General features: G+C 38.4%; 2 protein-coding genes across 6 annotated transcripts; one reads left to right on the top strand and one right to left on the bottom strand.

Moving 5' to 3' along the window:
- Positions 1–454: 454 nt before the first annotated feature.
- On the bottom strand, positions 455–15,097 carry LOC110834797 (uncharacterized). Of its 2 annotated transcripts, none has more exons than XM_087346092.1 (9): positions 15,023–15,097; positions 12,802–13,002; positions 10,317–10,531; positions 9,646–9,819; positions 8,650–8,833; positions 7,809–8,009; positions 7,141–7,273; positions 4,559–6,845; positions 455–1,651 (listed from the first exon to the last, which is right to left on the bottom strand). In XM_087346092.1, exons 2-9 carry the CDS (start codon positions 12,817–12,819, stop codon positions 769–771), a joined length of 4,095 nt encoding a protein of 1,364 aa, XP_087202218.1. In that variant the 5' UTR covers positions 12,820–13,002; positions 15,023–15,097; the 3' UTR covers positions 455–768. The 2 variants fall into 2 exon arrangements, with proteins under 2 accessions (XP_087202218.1, XP_021930007.2); XM_022074315.2 differs by lacking the exon at positions 15,023–15,097 and adding an exon at positions 13,980–14,535.
- ebi (transducin beta like ebi) lies at positions 14,687–21,167 on the top strand. Of its 4 annotated transcripts, none has more exons than XM_022074324.2 (11): positions 14,687–14,900; positions 15,549–15,694; positions 15,841–15,985; positions 16,070–16,208; positions 16,522–16,660; positions 16,740–16,901; positions 17,562–17,744; positions 18,057–18,259; positions 18,982–19,147; positions 19,228–19,329; positions 20,312–21,167. In XM_022074324.2, the coding sequence occupies exons 1-11, from the start codon at positions 14,831–14,833 to the stop codon at positions 20,339–20,341; spliced, it is 1,485 nt and encodes a 494-aa protein (XP_021930016.1). In that variant the 5' UTR covers positions 14,687–14,830; the 3' UTR covers positions 20,342–21,167. The 4 variants fall into 4 exon arrangements, with proteins under 4 accessions (XP_021930016.1, XP_021930014.1, XP_087202231.1 ...); XM_022074322.2 differs by having other exon boundaries at positions 16,067–16,208; XM_087346105.1 differs by lacking the exon at positions 14,687–14,900 and adding an exon at positions 14,919–15,009 and having other exon boundaries at positions 16,067–16,208.
- Positions 21,168–22,378: the final 1,211 nt, after the last annotated feature.

Below are 22,378 nucleotides of genomic sequence, written 5' to 3'. Positions count from 1 at the left end.
TGGCATGGTACTTAATTACCACAAAGGGCAAATTTACTTCATTTTCCCCAAAAAGGGACTGGGTTAAATTTGTCAGGACGAAGTCCAGTTGTAAATTGACCTTTAATTCCACAACAAATCAAAATTTTCTGATCAGGGCTATAACAATAAACTAATAAATGAAGGCTGTTCCATGGGTTGAAAATAACGTATGTGCTCTAAACACAAACTAAAACTGTCTGAAGGAGAAGAAACTAGATAACAGTTTGCTTAGACTCAACTTAAGATTCATTAGAGATCGATGTTTTACCTTTGTGAACACTGTATTCAAATAAAAACCTGTAACTTATTAGCTTGTTGTATGGTATGACATTCTTTACAATTTACCAGTATTTACTTACCCATAAAAATATATCCACATTCCCACATCTCCATTATTCTTCTATGACTGAAAAGTGTAAAATTTTAAACTACATTATGTTTTTTAAGACATTTTATTTTAAGAACTCTTGTGGCATTGTCAAAAAAGGTCATATATTAAAATCAGCCAATATTAAACACCATGCAAATGATACACCTACAATTTCTATAGTTAGTTCATTAAAATTGTATACATTTATATGACAGTCCAATTTACTGGACCATTAAAGTTACCACATAAAACTGAAAAAAGTCATATAACTAACATAAGATATTCCAACTCTGTGGCATTTCTCACAGCACAAATCACATCACTGAAGAGCAATAATGTTTTCATCATTTTAGCTGCACCTAGACTTCCAGGTATCGCTATGTTGGTAAATCATCATCACTACTGGCTGAGTATGAAGGAATGGAAGTACAGGTATAAGAACTGCAAGGATTGTAAGTATCAGAATCAGGAGAACTGTGAGTTTCTTTTGGTTCATGAACATCAGATCTGTACAAAGATCCACCAGGACAATTCAACCCAAGCCTTCGGAAAGCTGCCTCCAAGTCTTCGGGAGACGAATCAAAGCCCAGACCAACAAATGATTCCAGAACCTGTTGCCTGAACTCTTCACTTTCAGGGTCAAGATCTTTGGAAATCACAGCATTTACAGGTTGGTCCTTCACATGTACTTTCCACTTAAAACCTAAATTTTTAAAAGCATTCTTCACATCAATCCTGGATGGATTCTTGCCAAGTTTTGCAAAAGTTTCTGCAACTTGCTGTGAAAATTCAATTTTTCTCTCAGCAATGCGCTGACAATCCCTAAAACTCTGTGTTGTTCTCCCACTTCCTTTCCCAACATAGCTATCAAGAACAGCCTGTTTAAACTCCTCATTTTCGACATGCTGGGGAGATGAAGCCGCAAAATTTCTGCTTTCGGCATCATGTGATCCTCTGGCGACTCCTGAATGGGTGACCGAAATTTCAGAAATAGAACTTTCATCTTCTGGCTGCTGAACCAACTTTGTCCAAGCCTGAGGGCTTGTGATAAGACCCCTCCTCAACATCTCTGTCATAATGTCAGGTATGTCTCTGTTTTCCCACACCTCACTATCTTTATTGGCACCGTTTTCTAACTTTCCTCTGGGAACACTTTCATCTTGCTTAGTAAGGTGAGAAGACAAAAAGTATGATGAAGATTGTGCTGAATCTCCTTCGATAATTGTTGAGAGTTCTTTAATTTGTTGTGTGTTTACACCACTGGAAAGGAGATAGAAATTCAACATTAATAACACTGATTGTTTCAGACAAGCAAAGGGGAATAAAATTCTGCATTTTAAATCTCAGCTCTGAAATGAAATAAGTCAAGTAAGACAGCTTTACTGTGAAACAACAAGTAATGTCTCTTTATAGAGAGAAAACATTTTATGGATATACATCAACCAACTACATGATAGATAAGAAATAGAAACCCTTTTCTTCAACTTACACTCTATTTTTGTTTAAAAAATCCCACATCAGATATAACAATAATTTGCATAAATAACTCTGCTGTGTGAAAAGCTTACTCTTAGTGAATTATGTGAGGATATAAAGTGCAGTCTACAACTCTTAAATTGTTAATATTTGTATATCTGACAAATGCCAAAACAGAACACATACATTTGATATTTCAAAATATAAATCATAAATTCAACTTGAGTGAATTAATTATAATACATATCAGATTTTTAAAAGTGTTTTCCAAATGAGTATTACAATTATACAGGAGAGTGCACTGACAATACACTATAAACCTAAAGGTAAATATGTTTGTGGGCTCGCAACCTTTCATACTGCATAGAAAACACTACAGGCATCACTAAAGTAAATCACAGAATAAAGAATAACTGATTTAAAGCTTTCATGGTGATTCACTCTTGATGTTGAACCTGATTTTTGGGTCCTGCTACCATGTAAAGTTACATAATTTCTGCAAGAGACAGCACTCAAAAGTACATTTAACACCAACAAAGAAGAATGTTCATTAACAGCCTCACAAAGTGTACTTACTCATACAACAAGCGTCCACAAAGAGAGAACAAGATGCATTATGCACAGAAGACAATCCTTTTCAAGTAGATGATAACAGACTACCAGAATACATATCTTATCTAACATAATACACCACATACTAAAATGTTAAAGCTAGGAGCTTGGAAATTATTAAAATTTACATAATGCAAATTCACCTTCATCGCTGGAAATGGCTGTGATAAGTAACAAGTGATGTAAAGCTTTCATGTTCAGAAATGGCACCGTGGAGCTTCAGTAATCATATAACAGAAATGTGATTATGCATAAACATTTCACAGCTGTAGCTTTGGAGACAGGTGTTATTTTCTTAAATTTCAAATCTCCATACTTCCCATGATTCAGGATTTGTAAAATTCCGCTTCTGAACATACATACCACTCCTAGATGGCTAGAAGATTCCAAGTTATCTGTACTGAGTTTTACACAACTGATTCATCAGTGTAGTACCTAAATCCTCATGAATGTAAAAGGATTAGCACTTATAACTTGCATCTCAATAAACAAGAACTTTTGACGACCGCTATCCTTCAGTCTGTTTGGTGACACTAGAAGGCGATTAATGTCAGCCCATAATTTTCAATTCCAATTATATCAAATCTGTAAGACGTAACCTGTCACCATGTCTGCAACAGTTCATGGGTGTTTTGTACAGAATTCCAAATTTCAAACATCCAGTGGTTCATTAGTTACCATCATCAAAGTAAATACCAAATACCAATTTCATGCGGCAACCAAGTTCTTATCTTATGTTCTACACAAAAATTAGCTCATAAAAGTAACACGTCTTTTCAAAGATCTATTAACATGCATAATTCAGCACCTTTTAGAAGGGGCTAGTGTTGCTTCCACCTCAGAATTCTGCAAGTCTGCCGTGTAAATGAGCGCTTTAGAATCACTGTTCTAGTTTTAAAACATCTTATTTGTACAAATACACTATTTCAATTTTATCCAATAACTAGCAGTGACAATACAAAGCAAAAATCAGAACAGATGTGCCACACAACATTAAATAAGTTTAAGCTTCAACTACAGTTATTCATTTAACCACTTCGCTATTTGTCATACTTAAAAATGTATGTTTAGACAGTATTAACATAGGGATAATGTAATATGATAAAAACATAAAGAGAACATACTGACATTCTGAACACTTTACTTATCTCAAAGTACAAGATTATTCCTGTCAAAGCACTCAGTCCCATGTTCTGTTAAAAGATTATACTGGCTTGGCAAGAATGATTAGATTACAGCTTCACAGTTAAGAACATCACGTACATTGATACGTTATCATGTACATGGGCTTATGTTTTGCATCATCAGATTAATTAACAATTTTATGTGGGTATAGAACTTGACCTCTCACCATACAGGAAAAACACAGATTGAGCAAGTCTGAGAACAGGGCGCAAAGAATACTTGGACCTAGGAGGATGGAGAAAATTGCTTAATGAAAAGCTTTATGGCAGACATTATTATGACAATTAATCAAAGAGGATGAAGTGCGTTGGGCATGCAATATATATATGAAAAAAGCGAGAAGTGTTCTACGTCAAAAAAACTGGGAGACAGGCATAGTGGATGGAATATACTGAAATGGATCTTAAATAAACACAATTCAAGGGTATGGAATGGATTCACCTGGTTCAGGACATGGTCCAGTTTTGGTTCTTGTGAATATGAAAATGAAAATTTATTGAGATTTAACAAGCAACTCTGCAAGATACATCATGTATGGACCTAAGCTATCTTGTCATGTTAAAGGATGAGAATGAGAATGTAAAGTCAGAATACTCTTGACTGCCTGTATCATAAAATGAAGAAGGATAAGATAGGAGATAGGTCCGTACCAACTGCAGAGGTTATTTACTGTTTAGTGTATCATGATTTAAAGAAGAGAAAGTGACCATTAAGCTAAAATTCTGTCATGTCTGTGTCCCAGCTGAGATATAAACAGAATATTTCCAGACACAAATAAGAAGCCATTCTGTTTAAACTTATCACAGCTTTGGAAATGTTACTCCAGGGATATTTTTTAAGGAGGTGTGAATTCATGAATTGTAATGTGTTGTCACCAGTGTGAGGAGTACTAACCTCTGCAACTTTTGACTCCAGAGGCACGGGGGTGGACGCTTGCCTTGAGAGGGCTTCTGCTTCTGCTGCTGCTCCATGCTGGCTTTGCTTCCACCACTTGGTTTACTGGAACTACATTGTGCAGCGGTGCTATCCACATCACAGGCAGAAATTGGAACTGCCATTTCTTCATCAGACAACCCCATCTTCTGCGAAGGAGTGATACGTTTGTTGTCTTTACTTGAAAGATGCGTCATCACAACAGACGATTCAGGTGGACTCAAATATTTTGTTGAGTCCAGCCCTTGATCCTCATTACTACTACAACTACTACTGGCACTAGTGCCAGTCCCTGAGCCTTCCATCAGCTTCCTTTTCACTCCACGAATTTGTTCTATTGCCCTTGTAAGTTTTGTAATTCTTTCTGAGCATTTGTCTGAATAATCTGAAAACATTTCTGGAAATTTCACAGTTTTATATTCATCATGACTCATGTCTGCAATAACTGAGGGAACTGAAGGTGTTTTTATGTCAAAATCACCTGAATTTTCATCACACGTACATGAGCTATGCAGCTGTTCTTGCAAGAATGAACTCTTTCTTAAAACATGCTCATCAGGCAACTCTCCGTTTGTAATTCTGAGGGGCACTGAGGTACTCTGTGTCTGGGTGCCACAATGTGAAACCGCCTGTCTGGTACAGGTTACACTTTCATGTTCTGAATGTGACACTGTCACAGCTTTTGTCATTTCTTTTATGGCATCTTCAGCCTTCACATTTGCATGCATCTGTTTCCTTGTATTTTCCTTTCCTTTTTTTTGTTCTTTTGTGCTATGTTCTGCCGCTGCACAAGGTGACTTGGCATAGATACCTCCTGCTGTAGATGTTTCCACATCTGGTGTAGACACATCACTTGTGCTCACGCCAAGACGCTCGACACTCTCCCTGCTCATCGCAAGGAGTCGCGATATGTAAAGTGCTAACTGAGGGTTAATTTCATGTATATCAGGATCTCCTTTCTTCTGACATTCATGCACAGCTGCAAGTAGTTTTCCAAGATATTGAATGTGGGAAGGAACCAAATGATCTGGTGGACTCATGTACGAAGTACTGTCCTCTGACATGTCCTTGTCTGAAATAACAGTTCTGTTCGTCACATGATGCCACATCTCTGTTCTGTCTTTATCTTTAATTCTCTCAGTCTCACCCTTTCCAGCCACCACACCTGGCTCCCTTTTGCTTGGCTCTTTCAGTTCACTCTCTGTTGTCATTGTTGCCTTCTCCTTGACATCTCTACTGCCTCTACCTGTTCGCCTGTGTTTCTGCCTGCAAATCTTCTGGCCAAGTGCATCATACCTCTTCTCTTTTTGTGCTGAACTCTTACAACAAATTACCTCAGTCTTTTCTGGAGAAGAACCTGACTTGTATTTTTTTTCGGTCTGTTCAGAGACGCTCACCACTATCTTCACTCCCTCATAAGACGATGACGTACTGCTGCCCAGGCTTGATTCTACACTGTGTTCCCTGGTCTCACAAACTGATACATCAAAACTGTATTCGCTGAGAACTGTTACAGAATCATTGTCTCTTACCACCTCAGTGTCACCTCTCCTGACACCCTTATCCACTTCAGCAACCAGATTCTCCCTTTTATCATTTTCATTTTCAGTCTTTCCTTTACTATGTCTTCCATTCCACTTTTTACTTGTCCTTGTACTTATTGCATCACTTTCCCTGCTTTCCGTATGAACACCATGTTTTCCAAATTCCACTTGCAAATGACTTGTTTCCTCCTCCTCATGATCAACAGTCTCTCTCCTGCCACTTGACGTCACTTCATTCTCTCTTCCTTCGTCATAATCCAATGACCTACGTTCCTCTATTTCACGTTCACTATGTTTTTCATAATCGACAGAACTTTTCTTTTGTTCGGCAAGAACTTCGGGTTCATCTTCATGTACCGATAACAATGCCATACTGGAGCTTCCATTATCAGAAGACTGATCAGAGCTCATCATGTGGTTCTCAGGAACTGGAAGCCATTCTTGTGGCACATTCTTCTCATCCATAAGCAGGGAATGCTGAATATTAACCTGTTCTACCAAGTCTTCTAATGTGTAAGTTTTCTTCTCAGAATTCGCAGCCTTGCCTGCAGTGGGGTGTATGTCAACCGAGTCCCTGCTGGGTGCCACTGAACTGATACTGTTCAAGGGTGAAACACCATTCTGTCTTAGTTGGCAGTCAGCAACATTCAGTCTCACTGGACTGTCTTGTTCTGCTGCCTCCCAGCGGTGTCGACTGACTGTCTCTGGAACCAAATTGCAAAGAACTGCATTAAGCTATCCCATGAAAGCATCATTAAGTTCACACTAGCTGGATAAGAGGCCATCTGGACCCAACTCTTATGGGCGCTGTCCTGCATATTGCTCACAAAACTAGTCTTGGACAAAACTTATAAACACATAACCATGGTAATGGCTGTTTTTCAAAAAGGGTGATGAGGAGTTCAGATATTGCTTTCCTGTTACTAACACACGTCTTGCCACTGCCCATGGCTATGACAACGGTTTTTTTATCCCACTCAAATTTTAGTGTACTTGTACCTGCTCGAGATGATGGTCCAAAGGAAGAGTCTTGCTGAATACCATTGTATATACGCTCAAATGCTAAGTCCATGTTCCTCTGTTGCTTTGTACACAGCTCTTTACGCCGGTAATCGTCTCGAAATATCTCTGTCTGCACAAACAGTCAAAACACCAAAGAGAAATACAGTAATGGCTAATTATTCATGTCCCTAAAATTTGCCGACAGTGTTATAATCACAGGCTGGACAATAAATCAAGTTTCATTACCTCTTGAATTCTGTGTTGGCCATTATTCACCCTAATGAATTTGCATATCAGTGCACTGATTCATCCGTTAACACGTAGACCCAGTACTAAAAGGTCCACTGTTTGACTGTACTTGTACCAATAAAATTGCTTGCTTAGTGTAAATACATATCCCCACTGCCCAGTTCCCTATTACTTACTGTCATGGCACTACATAGTAATCACTCTATAAAATATGTGACTGTCAAGCAACAAAACTTCAGTGGACATGCGGACATGATGCATTATAAAACCAGTTATAATAGCCCACTGATGACCTGGGATAGATAGATGAACATTTAACAGTGAGAAACATCTGTCTTTGCAGATCTCATACATAAACAGCAGAACTTGTGATCTTCAAAAGTTCTGGGCAGGAAATGTGACTCGACCTAACTCACTGGAAGACCGTGTTCACGAGTGCTCCGAATCAGCCTCTCCTCTCGGGCCAGTGCATGCAAGTCACCTAGCAGTTGTCGGTAGTCACGATGCAGTCGTTCCCTAACAAGCGCTTGCTGGCCCCTAGCTTGTCTGTGATGGCTTATATTGCTGCTCACAGGCATAGATTCACACAGAAGTTCAGCTGCCTTGATGGCATCCAGCTGTAACACAAATAAATACACGCTATAAGAAGCAATGACAACAAGCAGAAATTATGCTGAACATGGTCTTCTGTAACTGTGGTCTGATGAATCAACTCCTCAGAGAACACATAAGTAATAAGGTTGCTATGCATGTCAGCATTCTCCCAGAAATGACAATGTGCATGATCAAAGAGGGCAGACCATAAGAAGGAGAGTATGGAAACAGAATGGGACAGGGCATCAAATCTGGCATCTGGACAGCTTGCAATACCTGCACGATGACACCCCATAATTTGATTTCAGTACCAAAATTAGTATAAAACCATCTTGTTTGTCAGTTGCTTCCACTTGTCTCTGGTCTGGTGGTTAGGCAACCACAGCCACTTTTATGACACAGAATGATCTAAGTCCACCGGTGGTTTCTGTTTGCATGAAGCAATTACTGTGTGCACGCAGGAAAAAAGAAATTTCAAAATGACCTGTATTATTTATGTATTGACCTGTGTACAGCAACATTTCTATGATGAGTACAAAATTTAGGGAATTATAAGCAAAATGCCCATATTTCACAAAAGAATAGTTGGAAACATTCCTGAGCATTTAAGACAAAGTTTGGTCAAGTGATGGTGATGATGTACACACACACACAGCAGCTCACCTCATGCACATGTGGGACTACACGCTCAACTCTGGCTTCACACGGGTAACTATTTGCAAATCTGTTTCCATGATCATAAAACTGCACCGTGGATTGCTCCACCTTTGTGGATGAGGCAAGATCGCCCTTGACTCTTGACACATCTGTACAGCTTTTCTCAGATGAAGCATCAGACGTATCTGAACTATATAAACAATAAGAAAATTTCAATAAATATAAGATCATTGTTAATATCATCTTCTTGGCTATGCAGACAGGTTCTTTCATTCATAAGGGAATTATATCAGCATTAAAATGGTGGAGTTTGATCCTGATAGAATGTCTGTATAATACTACTGTTCTAGAAGTGAAAGCACCAAATGAGGACAGCAATGTTGTTATAAAGGACCCAAAACATGTGTCCAATTAATCATCTAAGTACCACATAAATTGCATTCACAAACAAAATTAAAAGCAGATTAAACCGGCTGAATGTTTGGTACCACATGACTGAGAATATTATTTTATCCGTTGTTCTGTATGGGCGTGAAACTTGGTCTCTGACATTACAGGAAGAAAAAATGATTGAGTGTGTTTGAGAACAGGATGCAGAAGGGAATCTTTGGACCTAAGAGGGATGAAGAGACAGGAAGACAGAGAAAACTGAATAATTTTCAAACATACACAAACATTATTAGGACAATCAAATCAAGGGGAGAGGGGTTGAAGTGGGCAGAGCTCCACACTTCACAGAGTGTCCAGCCTCCTTGTATTATCTTTTATTTCCCATTGTTCCATTCAGCACCCTGTTCTCAAACACCTTCAACGTATGTTCATCTGTTAGTGTGAAGACCGTGCTTTGCTTTGAACCTACACAAAACAACAGGAAAGATTGTTATAGTTTTCCAAAGTACATAAATACATAACTCAGATTCCTTCTTCTTCAAACCATCACCAATGAAATGCAAAATAACAATGCCACCTGCTTATTATGAATGAGAACTGATTCAGGACAACCTTGTAATGTCAGTGTCCTCTCCACACTTCGATGAACCGTGTGCAGAGGCAGGTGGAATCCGTTCCGTTCTTGCCATCTCTGTCTGTGGGCGACTACAGGTGCACTGCAAGGAGCCACAGGTGCAGTGTGCACTGCGCATAGCGTCTCTCAGCGGCTGACTATTTTTCAACTGCCTAAAAATGAGAGTGAAGATAAACTGGAAAGGAAGGAACACTTAGCTGCCAAAGCAAAATATTTAGGCAGATGGAGGCAGTATGTTCCTCCAAAAACACTGGTATCTACCTACAGGTTCACACAGAACTATAACCCAGAATAGAAACATCAACATCTTTACCACCACCATGATATTGGGGGGGAGCGGGGGACATGGTTTTCAAATTTGATTTATGTAAATGATCAACTAATGTCAAGCAGTCCGTTCTCTCAACAGTAAGCAATGATATATCATACTGACACCTTTCATAAAACACAAGATTAAAATTAAAAATGGTACTAAAATTAAAGAAAGACACTTGTGTTATTAAAATACAATGCTTACTTATGCCCCCCTCCCCCTTTAGTAGATGAAAATAAAAAGCATCTTTCTTTCTAGAACAGAACAGTTCTGCTTGTATTTTCCTAGTTCTTCAACAAAGTTCAGTACGCTTCTCGTGTATGAAGTCTTTCTTACCTTTTCTTGGGTGAGTTCTTCCCCAGTGACGCTACCACTGCAGACCTCAAGTCCTCAACTGTTCGGGCAAACTTGTGTTGCTTTCTTGAAGCGTTCCTACTCTTCTCAGTGTTTGCCAGCTCCAGTCTAAGTTTTAGATTTGCTTCCCGTCCTCTGTCCTCTGCTTGTGCCTGATTTCTCTGATTTTCAGCTTCCAGAACTGCAGCTGCATCTGGCTGCAAATGTCAAAAAGAACTACACGTCAGTACATTCTTTGCATTCACCAGATAATGCACAGATCATGCCACAACTCCAAACACAACCACTGTCAGGCCATGGGTAGGTAATGGAGACATGTGGCAAGTACATTTTTAGTTTCAGTATAAATGTATTACAGGTTTACACTTCTCTCCAAAATGCAGTACGGTAACTGCCAGGAAGCATGTCATCTTCTAAACAAGGTTTCAGTCCTCTAACACCATGGTAATCGCCCTGATGATGGAGATGGCAAGGACCTCCGAAACGTCAGTAAACTTCTAGTAGACTACACGGCACAACAACACGGAAGGCAGCCACCATGATCATCTATGAAACTATCTGCTTATGGATTGTGAAGCCATATAGTCTTGTAGGTGATTATCACTGTACCTGCAAACTACAAACTGCCACAACCCACAAGTCCTCAATCTAAACATTCTCACATTTGCTGATCATACAAAAAAGGTTGGTGACCTCTGTCAATATGTTCATGTGTACATAGAATTCCTGATATTCACAAAATATTGTTAATTTCTTACCAGAAAAAATATCAACATGTTGCCACACAAAAACCACGAGACGCTAGCATAATTTGCTCTAGCCAGCAGAATATTATGTACTAATACAGTAACAGCTGTAATAACCCTTTCCAGCCATTTAGTTTTACAAGTACGTTCACACAGCAACGCACTGTAACGTAAACCAGACATTACTTACCTACACAAGATGTCTTTATATCTATTCTTCCAGCCAGTATCTATCAAAATTGACAGTGGAACCACGGTTCCGGAGAATCTGATGTAAATATGTCTTTGTATTTAAATTATATTTATGCATTGAATTAGTTGGGTCTGTGGTAGCTAAAATATGTTATAAAATTTGTGCACTTTAGAGTATCAACATTTCGTGCAAACACCATATCTATACAAGATTTTGATCTAGTATTACTACATAGAGGATTTGACATCAACATTAAGCCAAACGTTTCCTCCATAACTGTGACAAAGCTTTGATTTTCCTCCTTCTTTAAATCAATGTTAAAATCTCCTGTCAATATTATGGGCATTGTATTATGACCTTCTGAGGCCATAATTGAAAACATCTCTGTAAATTTGGGAGCAAACGTTCCCAAATGACTCATAACAAATCTCTTACAATCATCAATAGGTGTGTTGTTAAAAATATACAGGCTAACAATTAAGACTTTTTCACCATTGACCATACACTCTGCCGCACAAATATCACCTCTCTTTTCAGCTGCAGCTATTCTGTAATCTGCTCCATCCTTCTTAGGTGACTTCATCAACAGATGTGGGGTAGCCATGGTAGTTGCTCCATGTTTCTCGTACATAGCCACTCTGCCTGCTCTTTGTTCGTCACGCATAAATTGTGTGATGCATTTATACCCTTCCAAATTTACAGTTTCATTGTTGTGCATCCACGTTTCATTGAGCGCCAGGATATCGGTATCAGTAATCACTGTATCCGTTGCTATGTCGAGAGGCGGGCGCTTAACGCGCCAGATGCATTGAAAATTGTACACATTGGTTCATTAAAATTACAATAAATGTATACTCTTACCCTTCCTGAGGAATGAACGTTTAAAGGTGACTCGGCACTGGATCTTACACATCTTCGTAACTAACACGTTTTTGCCTTATGACACTTCTGTATAGATGTATTTACGTGAAAAGAAGACAAGCCTAATTCTCTTACACGAGTTCACAAATGCAGATGAAAATATTAAATGTGATGAACAATAATAATAAATAGGAATCCCTTACCTCAAATTTTGTTAAATTGTAAGAGACCAAAATGTCCACCGGCAATGATCAATTTAATCAAAACTAAAATGGAGAGAGTGGAGGGCAGTATCACAGATTTCTTAATAATTCTTATATAAAATAAGTACTTGTGATATTCTTCTACAACCGATTCACAGCAGAGCTCTTTCCGCAATAATGAAAGCGGATTGTTGACGGCAGTAATGAAAAACAACAATGCCAAATAAACAGATGACATAACAATTTACACATTGTTAGTTTGGATCTTACACATCTTCCTAACGCTTTTTTGCCGAATGACCCTTCCGTATCGATGTATTTACGTCAAAAGCCAATAAGATACAAAACGGAACTGACTATTACCACCAAAATCCTACAGTTCACAAAACATAAACAAGAGACAGGGCAGTCAGTGCTTGACTTCTGAGTGGCAGAAGGAAGATGTAAAAAACTCAAATTCGTACCTGTAAAGCTGCTTGCATGTGACCCAATCCTACTTCATCAAGACAGTCTTGATATTGCTGCTGCAGAAATAACAGCTTGTGAGTTTGCAATCTCTTTATGTCTGCATTTTGTTGTTGTTCAAATGAACTCCTCTGTTTATCTTGTTCACCTCTGACTCTCTGACGTATCTGATTTGCTACATCCTTAGACTGTTGACGGACCTAATGTTAAAGGAAAGAAATACATAATCATGCCTCCCTACTATACAGCTGTATTTTCATGTGAACTACAAGTAAATGTTTTGACAAGTAATAGCATTCTGCCTGTGGTCAACTGCCAGCAGGAACTTTACTGCACGTTAACCATGTTTTTGGGTTCCTGTTACAAAACAAGATAAGGAAAACCACTCAGCCATAAATATATTAATTATGCTAATCCTGAATATTCATTAGTAACATAACTGATACTTATAGTTTAATTATTTTAATTGGTTATATTTGCCTTTGAAGTGAGTCCATTGTCACTGTTACATGAAGAATGATATAACCTGATCAAACATAACACAGAAGGAATGTGTACAGACATTACAGGCCATAACAGCCACCTACGGAACCTTATAGGTTGTTCTGAAAAAATCCATCAAGTTTGAAGCCCTTTTTTTTACATATAACATGACAGTTTCTTTTTACAGTGAATGGTTGTTAGCAGCTAAGGCTGGAGGAGCACCCCTTGTTGGCTATCTGCAACTGTGTATTTCATACATTTGCATCTTCCCTTCATAACTGGAGGCCATCTGAAACCTGAGGATACACCATAAACCTTTCAACCACATTTCTTAGAATCAGTTTGTGTGAAGTTTGGTTGGGTTATGTTAATCCAGTTCATCTCATGTATTTTGTCATTGGGATACGTTCTGTAACTGTACTGTATTTCTGAATGTGATGTTCTGTACTTGCTCCACATTCTGCATATGAGGATCTACACTCATTCACCTATATAATGGTTTATAGCATTCTATTAAAATTATTTAGTCTCTTCCACCTCCCATCATCATCACAAGCTACAGTACTTTGACCTCTGTTCATAATAACCTAAAAAAATTATTGTTTACATTGCCATAACCTGCTTATTGTAACCAAACCCTACATCATTTTACGGTGACCCTCCAAAAAGTAGAAACAGAAACCATTTATGTTACCTGTTCTAGTCGTAATCTTCGGCGCCGATTTATTTCCGTCTTCTTCAAACTTTCAATATCTGTAATTAACATCTTTCCCCTCTGTATTCCTACTGCATTTCTACTTTCCAAGACGCTACTCGACATTCTCAACACATCACAAAGTAAGCTTGCTTGCCGAGAAAAATAGTTGCTCCATACTTCTAACCCCATCCACAAATAATATATGAACGGGAAAGGAGGAAAACGTAATTAATACAATACATAAAAGTTATCATCACAATCGCTTGTCAAATTTTATATTTCAAACTTTTGTAACAGATATTGGCCACACTGTAAATAAAAATGGATTCCAACATAGCTATAAATGCATTGCTGAATAATTGACATTGGAATAAACAGAACGAATGTCTTTTATGCAGATTAGTGTATGGGAAAATCTACCGTCAATAAAACAAAAACACACTCATGGGATTTATAATTATTCCAAATCCAAATTATGGATGCTACATCACTTCTGCAAGTACTGTGATGCACAAATGAAAGACGAAAATCACGCAAATTTCCCCTAAATTAAGTTAGAATTCTTAACATTCATAATGCTCACATCGTTACAATTATGTGTATTAACAGTCTGTGACATTGCATTGTTTATCACCCTCATTGTTAAACGTTAGAGCAAATTGTTATCCCCCATTCATACATTGGTGACTTGGGGCTTTCAATTTTCAGTAGTTGGTGTGTACGGTCATTGTCACCGGTTAACCTTGGATTGTGGTTGGAGAATTACGGAGTTTATTTTGCATTTTATCTTGGAGAAGACAAGTATCTTCTCAGTTTTAATATTTCTGATGTTTCACTAAACCATTTTTATGACGGTGACAATGAGCTTTTCAAGCGACGAAGTCAATTTCCTAGTTTACCGTTATCTCCAAGAGTCAGGTGAGATCCGTATAATTAGCGTCCAACATGGTTGTTTGTACCTTATAAACTCACTGTCGTAGTTCTAAAATCTTTATGTAGCCTTCCGGTTATAAATACATGTTTACAGGTAAGTTGCTTACCAGTCATAACCTATATAACTACGGCTTTTTGGATTATCCGCGTCGTGTGTGTTGAAGGTGTGCCGCCTTATCAGGGTGGCCATCGATATGATGGAACTCTCCCAGAAATTCATTCGCGACGACAGCTACAAGGCGTGGTTTTACCTCTTTTCCTCGAAGTCTTCTTCTTAAATACCGGACCTTCCTCATTGAACTCCTGCTGAACATAACTGTGTAAGTGGATGCAGTTTGAGCAAGATGGGTTTCAGTTCATTCCCCACTTGCCACATCCTGCTTTTCTTCCGAACCACAGTACCGAGCTTTCAGCCCACTCGGTTATTAATTTCCACTGCCAGATCAATGTAAGATTCCTTTTTCCTCCCACAGACATTCATCGTGGATTTGGTAACTGCAGTGATTGCCAGAATGTTGAAACACTTAAGCAACAAACTTTTATTCTATTTTCCCCCAGAAAGCCAAAGTTCTACATTAAACTGTGGCTGTGATGTGTTTGAGGTAGTCATGAATGATGTGTTCACTTTTCCAGGTTTCCAGCATTCAGCCTACACATTTGGCATTGAATCCCACATTTCACAGTCCAACATTAATGGAGCTCTAGTACCACCAGCCGCTCTACTCAGCATACTCCAGAAAGGATTGCAGTACACTGAAGCAGAAATAAGCATAGGAGAAGTAACTACCATTATATTCAGTATTTAATATCTCAAGCAACTGTTACCATAAGATAGAATGTTTCATGCTGATTAGGACATTGCATCACATACCAGAAAACAGTTTTTCCTAAAATGTATTGATATTGTTAACTTATTATGTTTTAGGATGGAACAGAACAGCGTTTAGTAGAGAGTTTGTCATTGATTGATGCAGTAATGCCTGATGTAGTTGCAAGTAGGCAAAACCAGCAGAATCAACAAAAACAACAAATTGTTAAGACTGAAATGCAGGACACAAATGGTGAAGAAGGTAACAGTTCTAAGTGTAATTTAATATTTGCCATTTGATCACAGTTTTGGAACAGATGATATTAATTGCCAAGTTTTTCAGCAGTGACATCAAATGTTGCTGAGAGCATGGAAGTGGATGGGAGTATTGAAATACCACCAAGCAAAGCTACAGTATTAAGAGGCCACGAATCAGAAGTTTTCATCTGTGCATGGAATCCAACTACCGACTTACTGGCTTCAGGGTGAGATGTTGCACTTCACTGGTAATCCAATTAGGAATAGGAGCTCTATTAGGTCATTTCCATTTTTTCAAATGATGAAGTAATTGCGATACTGATGACTACGGAGGGACTCAGAACCAAAAGAAAGCCTTGTATTTTCAAAAATTTTAGAAGCCAATCTGTGCAGAGGTGAAAGCTTTAATTTGCATTCTGAGTTATGCAAGGCAGTCAAAACTGATAGCTACCATGATGACTTTACTTTTGAGTGTGTACGTACATAAATTATAATTTGACATCATTGTAAGATGGAGTACCACTGATTCACATGTTACAGGTCAGGTGACAGTACAGCACGAATTTGGGACATGAGTGATAATTCAGCATCTCCAAATCAGCTGGTATTACGGCACTGTATCCAGAAAGGAGGGACAGAAGTTCCAAGCAATAAAGATGTCACCTCGCTGGACTGGAATGTTGGTATTTTGACACGTGATGTTACTGTAAAATACGTACTCTTTATTTGTGCTAATCACATTTTGTTTTTATGAACAGTGTGATGGGACTCTGTTGGCAACTGGTTCTTATGACGGTTATGCTCGCATTTGGACGACAGACGGACGACTGGCCAGCACGCTTGGACAGCATAAAGGACCAATTTTTGCATTAAAATGGAACAAACGAGGCAACTACATTCTAAGTGCTGGAGTTGACAAAGTAAGAGACACCATAATTTTATTAGAAGAGATTTCATATCATAATGGTCCTGATGTGATTCTTTAGCTTGTGTCCATAAAAATATTTAGTATTTTCACATGACTGTAGGTGCGTACATGCACATCTTTTTAAAGGTGTTTGGCTAATGAGAATAAATTGTCCATTATTGAGAAAATTCTGAAGATGTAAGTCATTGTAATGTATCATTGAAAAAAGATGATAAAATCATAGTAATGTATGTAAATGTTAGTGTCTTGATTTTAAACTGTAATTAAAAATAAATGTATCACTGTTGGTTTTCAGGGCTGTAGCGTCATGTGTACAAGGTCATAAAGCATTACAACACAGAACACCAACATTGATGTCATGAAAATCTGAAATGTCACAAAACTAAGTACAGTTTTACACATATTTTGCAAGCAGAGTCATAATGATGCATTTATTTTAATAGCATCCTCGTACCATTTCATACTGTCATATTTCCCTTAAGATTCCATTTAATATTTATGAAGGAATGTACTGAATTGTTCTTTGAAAGTTCTAATCAGTGTTCAAGATAGAACTGTTTCTCTGTAAGTAGGTTCACATTTCTGTGAAGGGAGAAGAATAAAGTGACACTAGTATTATAGATATATTGGCAGTTCTGTTTCATCCTCTCAGACAACAATAATCTGGGATGCTGCATCAGGACAGTGCACTCAGCAGTTTTCATTCCACTCGGCCCCTGCACTAGACGTCGACTGGCAGACCAACACGAGCTTTGCCTCCTGCAGTACTGACCAGTGCATCCACGTCTGTAAATTGAGTGTCGACAAACCCATAAAATCCTTCCAAGGCCACACGGTATGTACTAGCTGTAGATGTTTCACGTAGCAATAGCAGAGGTGTAGTTTTGTTGAGATCATTTGATCAGGAGGTTGGTTGGTTTTTTCTTTGTGAAAAACTACTTATTAGTCTCATGCTCTGTCAGTACATCTGCTGTCCGGAATGAGGTTTGGCACAAACTCTTAAGACATTTTCTTTAAAACAGACCATGGCCACCTTCTTCTATGCTCTTTAACACTATGATTCTTAATGCCACCTCCAGTGCCATCTTAAGAATTAGTTGAGAACCAGTGGATTAGCTTTTATATTTGTAGACAATTTTTTGTCCAGAATGAGGTGAATGCGATAAAGTGGGATCCACAAGGAAATCTCCTAGCTTCATGCTCAGATGATATGACCTTGAAGATCTGGTCCATGAAGCAGGACACCTGTGTCCATGACCTTCAAGCACATAGCAAAGAAATCTACACCATCAAGTGGAGCCCAACGGGCCCAGGCACTCCCAACCCGAACATGAATCTAATATTGGCGAGGTAAATTTATTTTTTTAAAATTAAAGTATATAATACTGTGTTGTTACCCACTTGTACACCAGTAGGGATATCAGGCTGTGAAATATTTTTAAGTTCGCGTTTTTATGGTCACGCTTTGCACAACCTTCCTGCCAGCATAAAATATGTCAATGCAGTTCTAGCTGTGCTAATGCTGTATCCTTCGAGGAAGGTCTTCCTCTCATGGTAGGCTGAGTCCATCTTCCATAAGGTTTGGAACAAGGAAAAGTATAAAATCTCCCAGATTTTTCTTCGACTGCTTAGAAGAGCAAGTTTCAGTTTTTATCACCATGGATCTAAGGTGAAAATTGGGAAGGAAAGAACTTTTATAAATGGAGTTAACAGCTGGCAGTAGCTCAGATGCGAGGATCATCACAGATGATTAAGTAGAAGCAGAACTGAAGAAAAAACAAGAGGAGGCCAGTGTTGGTGAAGTCATATGTGGCGCTTCAACAGTGAGCAGGAAGCGGCAGTGATGTCATCAGATCTATTTATTGGGCACGAGTAAAGCACAAGGGAAAACGGGGTTCAGACCACTGATAAGACGTCCACTGAATGTTTTATGCTCATTTCACAGTTGTTATCCCACTGTCGGGGATGAAACATCACCTGCTATGCTGTGTACATACTTTTCATATTAAAATACAACTCTTAATGGATATTGTTACAATAATGTGTTCAGTATGCTCTACTGTTGTTCGCAGTGCTTCGTTTGACTCCACTGTTCGACTGTGGGATGTCGATCATGGCGCTTGTATTCACACGCTCACCAAGCACACAGAGCCAGTATACAGTGTGGCATTCTCTCCTGATGGCAAATTTCTGGCGTCTGGTAGTTTTGATAAATGTGTCCACATCTGGTCTACACAGGTAAGATGGGCTGATAAAAACGGTCTGTAAGGTGAAATGTTTCATAACATATGTGCTCACAGTATAATTTGTGTTTTCAGAGTGGACAACTTGTCCATAGCTACAAAGGGACAGGTGGTATTTTTGAAGTCTGTTGGAATTCCCGTGGTGACAAAGTTGGAGCAAGCGCGTCTGACGGAAGTGTAAGTTTCATTCTTTCCCTCTGCTACATATGAACATAAAACCTCCAAACTCTTTTAAGAACTGTGAATTTATGTGCCACTGTAATGATGAATGTCTTCAAGAAGATTGTAGAATGAATGGACTTGAATTGATGTGAACCTCAGACAGTAACATAGTTTCAATGTAATGAAGTAACAGGATTTTAAATAAAGTTAATGTGGCTCACCTTTTCTACACCTTACAAAACAGCATATGAATTTTAAACTGTACATTTGTTTAGGTCAGCCACTTGAACATTGTATGAGAATCTTCTGCTTATATTAAGTATTTTCTAAATAGGAAAGTGCTTCAGCACAAACCATTTTAAAGTATGCAGTTTTTTCCCTTGGATTTAAATGTAATGTCTGCATGGAATCCATCTGCTATTTGTTATTAGTCAATATCCATTGTCATGTCTCAAGGCAGACCACACTTCAGTTCTCAGGTTCAGAATATAGTGAAACACATTTCAGTGCTGCTACACTTTGTATTGTTTTCAATGTCGATACCGACTGTTTACTAGCCAACAAATTCACTGCTATAATCAGTCCTAATTTTGGCACTCGCTGATGACCTATTTCCCAGAAATACATTTTTATATTACCGTTTTGGCCTTCCAGAAGATTTCTGTTCATTACAATTTTGTAATCAACTAAACACTCCATTAACCAGAATCCTAGAGAAACTAAGTCACTCAGCTAATCAACAAATTCCTTCAAATTTTATGGACCTGAAGGTTCCATATCATCTTTGCAAGGGTGTACCACTGAGCCAGATTGATCCAGTTCACTCACACCTTACTTCCTTAATATCATGTTCCCATCTATGCCTGGATCTTGCAAGTGGTGTCTTCCATATGTTCTTTGTGAATGATGTGTATTCTGCCTTAACAGTTTGTAGTTCACTCGAGAAAAGTAAGTGAGCCAGCGATTCAATCTGTATGTCACTGTTTCTTGGTTTCAGGTGTTTGTGTTGGATCTTCGTAAACTCTGAAGATCTGATGTACAACTGAGAAACGGTGCCTGAAACATCATAACTTTTACCACTTATAGGACAGTGGTAACAATGAGTGCCACCTTCTTCAACATTCATGTTGCCCATATAGTCCCTTTATAGATTTAATTTGGTTCTCAGAACAAACAGCAAAACTATTAAGTTGGGCTTGCCCTTCAAAGGGCTAGTGTTACACAAGTTAGTTTTCGCTGTCGATGATAAATGTGTATGAAAAGAAAAACAGATCAGAGACCTACAGGAAAATATATAAACACAAGATAAAAGTAATAGATTTTGTGTGAACCTATAAGGTTCAGTAATCTGAACATGATGGGATCAAGGACTTGACTTGTGATCATGGAGGTGCAATCCTGAAGTGCCCACAAGCACAGTGCATCATTGAACAGAAACAAGAATAGAATATGCAGAACACCTGTCATGTCCGAGTCCATCACAACTCAGTGGCTGAATCATACATATGGCTTGCCCTCGACATGAAACACTACTTGTAGCACCACCCTTCTGCCTTGCCGTAGTATGTTAAGATTTGCTGGAAAATATAGTTTGAATCTCCCTTTGTTAATGAACATCTCCCGAGGTGAGCAAGGGAAGGTTCAAGATGAAGCAGATATTTTTCTGTTCAGAGGTGAACCCCAGTACCCTTTGTCGACAGTAGGCCACGCATTTGTCAAGCATGTAGGGATCAAGTGAACAACCCCTGTCCATTCACCTGATAAAACTATATCCTCATTTTGTAACAGTGGGTAGATAACTTTTCTCATCTTTATTGTAATAAAGACAATAAAAATGTGATTACATTTAATAATTTTGCCTAATTTATAAGTGTGAATGAACCCAGAAACTGAACAGTCTTTACTAATTGCCAGAACAAATATATAACCATGAACTGTTAGCAGAATTTGTTAAGACTCAAATTCTTGGCAGCAAGAGTTGGCTTAAATCCAGTTCCACGACTTATTAATCAACAGTGGATTACGTAGTGAGGTTTATCTGTACTAACACTGACTGCAGGTTTGCAGAAATGGCATATAATTTTTCATGTTTGTGTGTGAGAGAAAATGCATTTCACATAAGAAAGTAGGACATAATGTTTCGTGATGTCTCGGAAACGTTTGACATACTGACTGACCAAAGAACTGGACAGGTAAACCTGCAGTTAATCAATGGGACAGATGTATCACTGGCCAAACCTGTAGAGATTTCAGAGGGTGCAACAAATGAATATCATAGATTGACGACTTGCAGGGACATTCCACTTCCACTTTGTCTACCATAAATCCCATGTAATGCACCTAACCTGAGTTATGTCGTCATACAAATCAAGAATAGTGGTGGTAAAAAAATAAGCTCTATTATGCAAGGCGAGATACAAAATTGAATCAGAACTAGCAAAACCACTCAATCCACTTGGGGTTTTCTTGGAATGATCTGCACTGAGATAATGAAAATGTCTATTATTTACCACTGTGGTACTGCACAGGAAGTGCTGGATGAATTAAATGGTTGCCGAGCACTGCAAGTGAATACAGATTCTTTTTGCAATATACAAAACCTGTTATGGTCACTTAGCCATCAGAATGGGCAAAATGCAGATGACTGAACAAAAAGACTTTATGCTGACTTCTCACAGGATCAAATCTGAGCAGTTTACATGGGATTTCTGGTTGCTAAAGTCATGAAACACTTTGGTTTTACCATGCCAGCCATCTCAATCATCCGAAGTGTATCAAGACAAAAGTGAACTGAACAAAAAATTAGAAAGTAATTATTCTAAAATTTGACGAATTTACATGTTTTCTGCAGAAAATTGAAATTGGATTTTCACATGGACCTAAAAATGATTTCTGTCATACATTCTGACCTCTCCAGTTTTTAAATAAATCAATACACGACTTATCTGAAAAATATCCAGTTTCTTACCATCTCTCTTTACCAGTCTGAGAGGTAACTGGCACGCACGCGCGCACACAAGCAGCTGTTCTCATTAAGGCACTGCCAGTATCACCACCAAAGAAC

The sequence above is a fragment of the Zootermopsis nevadensis genome, unplaced genomic scaffold (genome assembly GCF_977971745.1).
Source record: "Zootermopsis nevadensis isolate Lab colony 2312 unplaced genomic scaffold, Znev_1.0 Znev_ptg000010l, whole genome shotgun sequence".
Lineage (NCBI taxonomy): Eukaryota > Metazoa > Arthropoda > Insecta > Blattodea > Termopsidae > Zootermopsis > Zootermopsis nevadensis.
This window is presented reverse-complemented; position numbering and strand designations above follow the sequence as displayed.

What these genes read in the sequence shown, in the direction of transcription:
- LOC110834797 (XM_022074315.2), bottom strand. Translation starts at nt 14,171, where the DNA reads ATGGGGTTAGAAGTATGGAGCAACTATTTTTCTCGGCAAGCAAGCTTA. An exon ending in ACATGCAAGCAGCTTTACAG is followed by an intron (nt 10,532 to 12,801) that starts GTACGAATTTGA and finishes TGACATTTGCAG; the next exon opens with CCAGATGCAGCTGCAGTTCT. An exon ending in GAGGACACTGACATTACAAG is followed by an intron (nt 8,834 to 9,645) that starts GTTGTCCTGAAT and finishes TTGTTTATATAG; the next exon opens with TTCAGATACGTCTGATGCTT.
- ebi (XM_022074322.2), top strand. Translation starts at nt 14,831, where the DNA reads ATGACGGTGACAATGAGCTTTTCAAGCGACGAAGTCAATTTCCTAGTT. An exon ending in TCACCTCGCTGGACTGGAAT is followed by an intron (nt 16,661 to 16,739) that starts GTTGGTATTTTG and finishes TTTTATGAACAG; the next exon opens with TGTGATGGGACTCTGTTGGC. An exon ending in TAAGTGCTGGAGTTGACAAA is followed by an intron (nt 16,902 to 17,561) that starts GTAAGAGACACC and finishes TCATCCTCTCAG; the next exon opens with ACAACAATAATCTGGGATGC.